This window comes from Siphateles boraxobius, unplaced genomic scaffold, assembly GCF_051911475.1.
Source record: "Siphateles boraxobius isolate OS27281-9 unplaced genomic scaffold, OSU_SipBor_1 9, whole genome shotgun sequence".
Classification (NCBI taxonomy): domain Eukaryota; kingdom Metazoa; phylum Chordata; class Actinopteri; order Cypriniformes; family Leuciscidae; genus Siphateles; species Siphateles boraxobius.
In genome coordinates, this window is record NW_027509219.1 from 30368796 (window position 1) to 30380097 (window position 11302).

Here is an 11302-nt window from a genome sequence, read left to right on the forward strand (position 1 = left end):
TGTTTTAAATTAAAAGAAAATTTAAATACACTGAATATTAGAGTAATTACCAATAAGTGGTATCTTGTATTGTAGTGTTTCATTACCAACCATGGATTGGCCAATTCAAGATTGAATCCACTGTCTATGATGTTGGTCTTCAGTCTTCGAGTGGAGCCTGGTTGCCAGCAAAACTGTATGTTTTATGCAAAGACATATTTTGACCCTATTACTCTGATACATTAAACCAGATTTCATTTGATAATGCACCAACAAAGCTGCCCAAACCTTAAGGGTAGATTATTCAGAAATACTATACATCTACTTATAGATGAACTGAAATGCAAACTTTAATTTCAGCCCAAAAACAGTTCAAATTGACCGTGCAATTGGTGTGTCTGAACTCAAGAGGACCTTGCCGCAGGAAATCTTTGAAACTTGTATTGTGGGTGAAGGTGGGTTTAAAATTGTATTTTTGTTATTGACAGTATCGCCTATATTGGTGATAAAACTGTAAATGAGCAACATCTTTTAATTTGTTTTCCTACATCTTCCCACAGTTTGCATAGATGGAAGATGTTTCAACTTGTATGACGTTGTCTCCTCTAAGGCGAAAAATGATCTTGCTCAGATAACCCGAGAGCTAAAGGAAAACGACATGGTAAATGTGGAAGAGAGAAATATCTGTCATCAAAGAAACATTGAAAAAATCTCTAAACAAATCTTGTCTTATGATCTTTTCCATTCATCAGGCTCTTGTTATACCACTGGAAGATTCTGGTTTCCTTATACTGTTACACTCATCACATCTCTTCTCTTATGAAGGTAAGATGTTACCCAGTGGAGTGCAACTCCAATCCTAATCATTTTCTCTATAGACCAATGGTTTATATGTTGGTTTTGAAAATTAAGTAAAGAGACAAACCTCATGAGCTCAGAGGTTGTTAATCAGTAATATATGCTTCCTTTAATGCTGGTGGTCCGTGTCATTTAAATGTATTTCACAGAGCATTTGCTGGTGAAGAACTACAATACCAAAAATCTTCAAAGTATATTTGGTTATATCTGATTATTTAGCAATTAACTTAAAAATATATATTTTCTGTTCTTACAATAACGTCTTTAAATTAATATTATATATGGGATTGAGTTCATTTCCTGAATTAAAGACATTAATTACACAGTGAAAAATACATCTGAAGCCAAGATCGCTTAAAAAGTGGATGTCTTGATGTTGTTTATCTTGTGAAAACATACATTTCCTTCATTTCTAGATGCAAAGTCTGGTAAGGCAGCAGCACTTCAAGGCATGTTTATTTTTCCAGACTCAAGGACTGTGCCAAGAGGTAACAAGGAGAAGAATTAGATTTATTACATTTTTGTTTAATATTAGTCTATTTATCTTTTAAATTGCAAGTCTTACATGTCTTATAAGCATCTGTTTTTATGTTTAGGTGCCAAGTCTGACCTGACAAATATTAAAGTGTCATCAGAAATAATCCAAGTCATTCCAGCACTCAACTATGCAGAAATGGAGATGGAAAAATGTCCTCCAAACCAACAGGGGTGCTCTCAAATTTCTTTAGAGAAGCATTTGCAAGACTATGGCACTCTTTTTCACCCAGGGCTGTTGGACGTTCCCACCAGGGAAGCAAGTATGTTTCCAGACCAATATGATGTGCCTGGTGGTTTTACTCTGATATCGCCTAAATGGTCACAGGAGACTGGCACTCGATTAAAATCCTATTTTGATGAGCCTTGTGGCTTTACAATTTCAGTGGTGAGGGCACTGGAGTTACTCACCACTGGTCGACAGCAGCGTGGTGAAGATCATGATGATGATGTCTATTACTGCATATCATCACCTGATGAGGTTCCGCAGACTGATGGCCCCATTGAAATGGAGGTGACTAAGCACACAGAGGCCATCAGTGATGCCTCTCACAGGACTGTTGAAAAAGATGAGCACAAGCATTTGACAACAGAGCAGCCTCAACCTGCTTTGCCAGAGGGCATTGGAAAACTGGGAACTGTAGTTACAGTATCTGACAGTGTGTTAGAGGATCCAACTTCCACAGTTTCACCTAAATTAGGTGACTTACCTTCAGAAAATTATGTAAGTATTGACAGTGATGTTGAGAAAACATCTCAAGGCAATACTAAAGGAGATGCTGATGGAGTCTGTGTAGATTTATCCACAAAAGAGACTCCCATCCAAACAAGCAGCACACCATTAATCACATCATCAGAAGAAGGTGGTACTGCTGAGGGGATGGAGGATAATATACATCCTGAGAAAACAATGGCTGATCCTGATAATAAAGTAAATCGGAGGTCCTTTTCGAGGCGTAAAGGTAGGAAGCGTAAAATTCATTGGAGAACCATGCAGATAAGAAAAAAAGCTGTTAAAAAAAAGCTTGCTTCTCCAACTTCAAGTTTGCCTCTCGTTTTGCCAGTGAACTCCACAGATGGCCCTACAAAAGACCAGACTCGGACTGAGACCATGCATGCTGATGACATTAATCAGAGGCCACATTTAACTAGTAGGGGCAAGGGACGCAGGCAGAGGGGCGTGAATCGAAATCTGAGTGAAGCCAGACAAACACAAGAACCTTTTAGTGTGTCAACAGAAACTATACTTGATCAAAGTATGAAAAATGAGACCAGTCCTTCAAAAGTAGACTGGCGGTCTCTTCCAAGGCGTAAAAGATTGTGGAATACCGATGCCAAACTGAAGCGTTCTTTGAGATCAGGTGCTGCAAAGATTGATGAGGAGGCTATAGTGAACACACTGGCTGATGCCACAAAGCAAAGTTTGTCTAGCACACCCAAGAGAAAGATGGAGGGATTTAGCTTGAGGGAACGATATGGTTTAAAGACCATAATCACAACCTGTGGCAGAGTTTTTGTCCCGCATGGTTCAGATGTTGATGTACAATCTGCAAACAAGAGGCAAAGTGAGAAAATGCATGTTGAGAGAAGCATTGACACAAATGCAGAAACAATTTCTCATGTGGAAAACAAATCCACAGAAATAGTGGAACGTACGGGAGAATCTCCTTCGATGGTGATTGAAGAATTCCCCCGTAAAGTTCCAGTGGTCAGTGACTGTGAAGACTCGTCGCACAGCCCTTCAGATGAAATGCCAAGTGCCCTCTTGTCAGCATTAAAGATATTGAGAAACCTTCACAAAAACAACCCGTTAGAAATTGACAAAAGTCAGGATTTATGTTCAGAAAAGTCCATTAATGCTACATTAAATGAGAACGTAGGCTTCCAACAAACTAACAAAGTAAAAGATGCAAGTTCTAGTCCTCCCAGAGTATCTGACCAGTCCATGCACTCGGACCCTAAAGTATCCGCCCCTGACAAAAACAAAAAGAAAGCAAAATGTGATGTGTACAGTGCAATATCTATAAGCAAATTAAAGACTGTACTCAGAAGGGGAAAGAGGTCAAAATCTCCTTCCCCTGGTGACAGTGCAAAATCTGAGCCAGATAACGGAGAGCCAGAATCAAAAAAAAGAAAATTGGGCACAATTATGCGCCTGGAATGTGATATTATCAAGAATCAATTGAAAGACAAAGCATCACAGCCCATGAATGATAAGGCACAATATACGCCAATGAAACCAGTGGAGATGACCAAACAAGCTGTGTCTTGGAGAGGTCTTATTCACAAAGCCTCAAAAGAAAATGGTAAGAAAAATCTTTGTTTACATATTCTGTTATTAAACAAATGTTTACATGCCAAGAGTGGGAAACAGGGGTGTAACGGTTCATATTACTCACAATTCGTTTTTAATCACGGTTTTACTTTCACAATTTCAGTACGGTTTGGTTTTTGCTATTGTTGTGGCAAAAATTCTATTAAACAATTATCACTGTGTAAGAGACACTCTGATCCGAATTGTCTTATAAAAAGTATTTATTCTTGCAAGAATAGGATCCAGTCGACCACACAGTCCAACTGCAGGGTGAGGGAGACAAAGAGGAAGATTCGGCTGGCAGTCTTAGGCCACATCCACACGAAGCCAGAGCTTTCCCTATCCGATGTTTTTCGTAAACACGGCGGCGTCTCAAGAAATATCTCCGTACACACGAAACCACTGAAACCGACTCAAACTGATGTAGTATACATGCCAGACCAGTACAAGGCTCTGTAATTCTGACACAGATACACTAAAAACAGAGAAGAAGACTTGCGCATAAACCTTGCGCGCTGTATACAATAATATTAGGCACAGTAGCTTCTTTTCTTTTTAACCAAGAACTTTATTGAACAATATGAAAAACCATAGATGGCCTGGTACAAAATAAGGATGAGTCACGATATTCGATTAGTTAGCAGACGCATAAAGCCTGCCACAAAGAACCGGCAAATAGCCTAATCATTATGAATGTGTCAAATATAGTTAGGAGACATTTTAATTGTTTATTAATAAACTAGTGTTTTTTGTGACGATGCTGACTCGCCACCTTCGCGGTATTGTGAAGGTGCCTATAGAGAGAAATGCACACTTCATACGGATTATAAGAGAGTTGTCTGTTTCTTTTCGTTTTGAATTGTTTTGTTTAAAACTAGGAATTTCAAGCTTTCTATAGATATGTTTCTGTTCATTTATGAGACTAGCTCCAGTTCACGAGCAATGCAAGTTATATCGCGTCGGCGCCTCCATCTCCTGATTATATTGTCTGCTATATTTGCTTCTTATTTATTAAATCCAGGCAAATGGTTGATGAAACATTGATGAAAATTAAGATACAATTTAAATACACAACTAAATTCACTTTAAATAAAGGCTTTATACAAAACAAAACTTAATGAAGTGGTCATAATTATGTCTCTCGATATTGCACATCTTATGATTAGGCTACATGCTGTTCACTTTTTATATAATCAACATTGATGAAATGGAAAAAATAACATATTATTTAAACATAAATATGAAACTTACTTTTCTTTAATTTAAGATTTTAACTTAAAAGTTAAAAGTTCCGTAATTAACACTGAAGTCTGATTTAATCAAAATATTAAATCTCGGACGAGCCTCCACTATGTTACGGGCGGTCGGACACCACCCTTAACATAAAGGAGAGACACACACAGATCAGCTCGTATTATAAGTAGGGGTGGTTTTATTTTGCGAATGGGTATCAAAACAACGGCAAAGGCGGAGCGCTTTCTACTGCCGGGTGGACAGCTAGACGGCAGTCCTTCAAAAGACAGAAAACACGGATGTGCATCGACTAGGTTCTCTGTCTCTGTGTGCGCCCTCAGGAATTGTCCTAGAAGTCTTTTATAGCGCAAGTAGGCTTCGCACAGGTGTGGCTCATCTGTACTAAAACACATGTATAGGAACAAACACCAGAGCGGGGGGACGTGACAGGCTACAACACCTAAGCCTACAGTACAGCGAAATTTAATGTCGGAGCGAACGCCATGTCACTGGTGAGCATGTGGGGCAGGTGTAGGTTTTTTAAATAATAATCAAATAATTCCCAGCGATCGTCGAATATTATTTTTGCTTGAAATGCCCATCCCTACAAAATACGAAATGTCTTTATCAGACAAAATACAAGCATCATAGCATAAGAAAGAAATATAAATAAATAAAGAAGTAAAAAAAAGAAAAAAAATAGAAATACATTAAAGTAGGCCTAAATAATAAATAAAGAAATAAAAGAGGCTCAGTAGCTTCTGAAGCACGAACACAAGCATGTAGTCGCAGTTGTTGTTGCTGTTATGAGCGTGTCTGACTGGTCGACACGAGGGGTGATGACATCATCGTTTCACAAAATATACGGATTGGCCGTACACACGAAAGCGCAAGGGTGTCGTTTTCAGATTTATCCACTCTAGGACCCGGTTTAAAAAAAATAGCGGTTTCAGTCATATAAAAATGAAGATAATAAGAACAAACTACAAGCAACATAATTTGCTTGTCGACAAATAATTACAATAAAGCAAAGATACAAATAAAATGAACTGTGCTTTTCAGGTTATTTAGGTATCTAACAGTAGTTTTCAGGTACAGAAATTTAATAAAGTAATCAAATGTAAAACAACATTATATTAAATGTATACAGTGAAGATTATATGCAGATTAATCATTATTAAAGGTACAAAAGCTATTCAGTAAAGAGCGAGCAGTAAGTGATTTACTTGTCTTTTCCTTGTTTGATTTTTTTTCTTTTGTATATATATATATATATATATATATATGTATATATATATATAATATATATATATATATATATATATATATAATGTAATTAGCATATTGTGATAAAGTTCATTATTTTCATAATGTAATGATAAAAATTAAGCTTTCATATATTTTAGATTCATTGCACACCAACTGAAATATTTCAGGTCTTTTATTGTTTTAAATACTGATGATTTGGGCATACAGCTCATGAAAACCCCAAAAATTAGCATATCATGAAAAGGGTCTCTAAACGAGCTATTAACCTAATCATCTGAATCAACTAATTAACTCTAAACACCTGTAACTCTAAACACCTGCAAAAGATTCCTGAGGCTTTTAAAAACTCCCAGCCTGTTTCATTACTCAAACCCGCAATCATGGGTAAGACTGCCGACCTGACTGCTGTCCAGAAGGCCATCATTGGCACCCTCAAGCAAGAGGGTAAGACACAGAAAGAAATTTCTGAACAAATAGGCTGTTCCCAGAGTGCTGAATCAAGGCACCTCAGTGGGAAGTCTGTGGGAAGGAAAAAGTGTGGCAAAAAACGCTGCACAACGAGAAGAGGTGACCGGACCCTGAGGAAGATTGTGGAGAAGGACCAATTCCAGACCTTGGGGGACCTGCGGAAGCAGTGGACTGAGTCTGGAGTAGAAACATCCAGAGCCACCGTGCACAGGCGTGTGCAGGAACTGTGCTACAGGTGCCGCATTCCCCAGGTCAAGCCACTTTTGAACCAGAAACAGCAGCAGAAGCGCCTGACCTGGGCTACAGAGAAGGAGCACTGGACTGTTGCTCAGTGGTCCAAAGTACTTTTTTCGGATGAAAGCAAATTTTGCATGTCATTCGGAAATCAAGGTGCCAGAGTCTGGAGGAAGACTGGGGAGAAGGAAATGCCAAAATGCCTGAAGTCCAGTGTCAAGTACCCACAGTCAGTGATGGTCTGGGTTGCCATGGCAGCTCCTGTTGTTGGTCCACTGTGTTTTATCAAGTGCAGGGTCAATGCAGCTAGTTATCAGGAGATTTTGGAGCACTTCATGCTTCCATCTGCTGAAAAGCTTTATGGAGACCTGGCACCTGCTCACAGTGCCAAAACCACTGGTAAATGGTTTACTTACCATGGTATTACTGTGCTCAATTGGCCTGCCATAGAGAATCTGTGGGATATTGTGAAGAGAAAGTTGAGAGACGAAAGACCCAACACTCTGGATGAGCTTAAGGCTGCTATAGAAGCATCCTGGGCCTCCATAACACCATAAATATTTCAGTTGGTGTGCAATGAATCTAAAATATATGAAAGTTTAATATTTATCATTACATTATGGAAAATAATTAACTTTATCACAATATGCTAATTATTTGAGAAGGACCTGTGTGTATATATATATATATATTAGTGCTGTGCGTTAAACGCGTTATTAACGGCGTTAACGCAAACACATTTTAACGGCGTCAATTTTTTTATCGCGACATTACCGCTCTTTTTGCCCTAGCAAACTTGTATTTTTTTCACATTCTGTTGCAACAACTAGTAACGTTAGAAAAACTACAACATCACACCGGATAGCTAGACCGGAAACAAAACAACAGGCACGCCGCACGTACTTGTTTGGGCTTGCGCGCCGGCCAAAGAGTAGTAGGCTAACGTTACGTTTTGAGTGGATGGCGCGAGCGCGAGACGCCGATCTAGAGACGTGCACGCTCAACGCAATAGAGTGCGGCGCGGGACTAGATTTGATGGCCGAGTGCGAGGGTGGGCTCGAGTGGTAATGCACTCACTCTGTGTGCGGATACGGGAGCATAAAACGATTCGCGGGACTCCCGCAAACTAGAAATATCTATGAATAAAACATAAAAACTAATACATTTTTATTCATATGTTGCTCAAAAGCAACAAGAACAACTAAAACAAAATAGAAACGATTTACAGGCCAGAGTTTCTTTTTATAACATGTTTGCAGCGTTGAGGGATGTAGCCAATCACAGACATATGTGTTGATTTCTTGAACGCAATGGCCAATCAGAAGCATTTAAAATAGACTCCCCTCACCGCTCAAAGCAGACTTTTTGTTCAGTGCTGAATTCTGTATGCTGGCAAATCCTCAAATTATAACAAACAAAGTGTATATATTATGGAAGATGCATTGTGCAGTCAGCTTCATTGATAATAACAGATGTGTCAGATTGCGATGAACTGATGTCAGCTTTTTAGGAATTATAAAGGGAGCGCACTTTGCTCGCATTCAGTCATGCCAAACCATGCACTCAGTAGCCTGCTTGCTTTTATGTTAACAGTGGTTTGTGTGTTAATGCTTTAATAACAAATAATTTATCAGGAGCATTTATGCTGATGTGTATGGTGGCGACACGTAGGCGAAAGTATTTGGAGGTAGCCTACAAAAAAAGAGTCTATTTGCGGGCGGGAGCGGGACAAAAATGTTGCGGGCGGGAGAAAGTAACATAGAAAGTAGTTGAGAACGTCAGTTATAACGACCCACCCACATATTAAAAAAATGGACGGGTTTAAATCGGGCTCGGGCTCATAATTACAGTTTATGTGTCGGGCCGGGCCGGGCTCGGACACAATGCGCACGGGCTCGGGTCGGGCTTGATTTTTTGGGCCCGATCTAAGCTCTACAATGGATGACTTCAGACAGAAACACATGGATACCACAGCTAAGAACAAACTTACTGCTGATCCACTTTTCCATGTTGATAAGAGCATTAAAATTAGAAAAAATAATGAGACAAATAGAAATCAAGGGACATTTAGAATAGATAAAAATGTGCGATTAATCGCCAGTTAACTATGGCATTAATGCGATTAATCGCGATTAAATATTTTAATCGTTTGACAGCACTAATATATATACTTTACCGAGAACCGTTACACCCCTAGTGGAAAAGTGTCCAGAAAGTGCTGTGTATATTTGTGTGCATACCAGTTGTACACTGTATACCAGTGTGCACTGTGTGTATACCAGTTTTAAACCTCAATCCTTTGTGAATGGTTCATTTTCGGCAGTAGTCATTCAATTAGAATGGCTTGATACATGATTTTGCTGGTGTTTTAAAATTGGCCCCATTTGTTCCCTCTCCATCTTTTTGTCTTCTGTGTGCATGTTATTGTGCTAATGCTTCCTCCTATTCTTTTGCATGTCTGCATTACAATGCGCCTTTGCAGCTGCTATTTTATGCTTTGTCTTTGTCTATTTCTTACAGGGTCCCTCAATTTTGACACATCAGCACCTTTTGAAATAGCTAAATGCAATGACCAGCAGCTCATATCGTCACTTGGGGATAGGGTGGGAAGGACAAGAATTAGCGTTGATGGCAAAGCCAGCGCAGAGAGTGAGAGCATGAGTGCATCTCTGCCATCAGATGCTTTGAGTTTACTGGCTGACTTGGCCCTCGGTGCAAGTAATGATAAAATGTTATCGAACTTAGAAGCCAAACCTGGCCAGGAGGCCCTTGATGGAATGAAGGATAGCGGCTCCCCGGAGTCGGTCCTTCATGCTCTTCTTCGTTGTCCATCTGCCAGATTTAAATTACCTCCCAGGTCTCCTTTTCCAGAAGGTCTTTTAGTGACTGGAGAACTGATTTTGGAAATATCTAAAGAGCATTCTTACTCACAGCCAACCTCTCTGCTGTCAGGTTTGTCGGGTCCATCCCCCCAGGTTTCTTATCCATCTGGATGTGTAGATTCGGCTCTGTCATTGAAGACTGGGCTTCATCTGAACCTGCCTAAAGATGCCGCACCCTCGTGTCATCAAGAGGAAGGAGGCAAAACAGAATGGAAGCACTTGATTTATTCAAAAAAGACAATGTCGTTGATTCCCAAGACGAAAGCACGGAAATCAAGATTTTTACGGAATAGATGCATAATTGAAAAGGAGGGAAAGATCCAAGTGACAAGGATTTGGGAAGAAGATTATGATTTTAAATTTGACACCAAGTTCACCAATGACAATATAGACAAAACTGTCACACGAGCACTTCATGGGTATGTACCACTTGTTTCCTCTACATTTCGGTTAAGGCTTGATGATTGTTGTAGTGAAAATTAATATTGTTTTTATGTTGATTTGTTGCGATTTACACAAGATAAAAATCTGAACATCATTGCATTGTTTAATATTGTCACTAATCAAAAAAACATTTATTTTTACAAGAAATTATACAGCTTTAATGTAAAATGATATATTAATATACACACTTTTGCTAAAAAGACAAACAAAAAATGCTCTTACTGATTCTATCAAGACCATTACAAGTAGGGATCTGATCTGAGTCATTGAATATTGAGTATCTGCCGATACAAAGTCCCTATTTAATACTTGTATTTTGCTGGTGCTTGTTTACACACACACACACACACACACACACACACACACACACACACACACACACACACACACACACATATTGGCCCCAATACTAATCCTTGAGAAAATCAAATGTCTGAGTTTAACACCAAAATGACACACTTTAAATATGCTGAAGAAGTTTTTGTGGTAATCATTTGAGCATCATAACCCATATATAGACATTTGGCTCTTTTAACCATTTCTCCCCTAATATTGACAGGAAATGGAACTTCAACATTGAAGAGACCTATGAGGATATACATCTCATTTTTCACATGTGGATTGGACTTTTTTATAGTAAACACACCTCCAGGTTATTTCACCTTGAAAATAGTACCGCACTTCCAAAGGGGAAGGATGTTGAAAAGGTTCATCTGGACATTAACGCTATTCAAAATGCTGTGTCATTGCTCAATGTTGAGTTGACATCAAAAGAGGACTCATCCAGCCCTGCGCATCTTTCATCAGATGTTTTGGATCTTTCTGTGAAAAACGGCGAGCCTGTGAATTTCTGTTCTGTCTCAAATCAAAGCAGAGAAAAAGACACTGCATCACAGCCTGGTGGAATGTCACCAACTTGTAAGCATGGAACGACACCAAGCCATTCAACTTCTGGGACAAGTCTCTCCCCCAATCCAAAAGTTACAGCATTGATGGTAATGATTAACATAATTAAAATTGTACTGTATTTAGCTCTTAGCTTTTAGTTGCATAGCTGTTAATCTTTAAAATCTATTGAATTTTTTTG

At 39.0% G+C, this 11302-nt stretch overlaps 1 protein-coding gene across 1 annotated transcript in view; it reads left to right on the plus strand.

The window, feature by feature from the left end:
• Positions 1 to 67: 67 nt before the first annotated feature.
• LOC143732486 (uncharacterized) overlaps positions 68 to 11302 on the plus strand; it is a 29226-nt gene continuing 17991 nt past the window's right edge. The window contains exons 1-9 of the mRNA XM_077223617.1: positions 68 to 175; positions 340 to 434; positions 540 to 640; positions 732 to 804; positions 1254 to 1325; positions 1434 to 2333; positions 2436 to 3677; positions 9410 to 10190; positions 10775 to 11210. Coding sequence (XP_077079732.1) covers positions 638 to 640; positions 732 to 804; positions 1254 to 1325; positions 1434 to 2333; positions 2436 to 3677; positions 9410 to 10190; positions 10775 to 11210 — 3507 coding nt within the window. The 5' untranslated portion in view covers positions 68 to 175; positions 340 to 434; positions 540 to 637. The remainder of the gene's footprint in view (positions 176 to 339; positions 435 to 539; positions 641 to 731; positions 805 to 1253; positions 1326 to 1433; positions 2334 to 2435; positions 3678 to 9409; positions 10191 to 10774; positions 11211 to 11302) is intronic.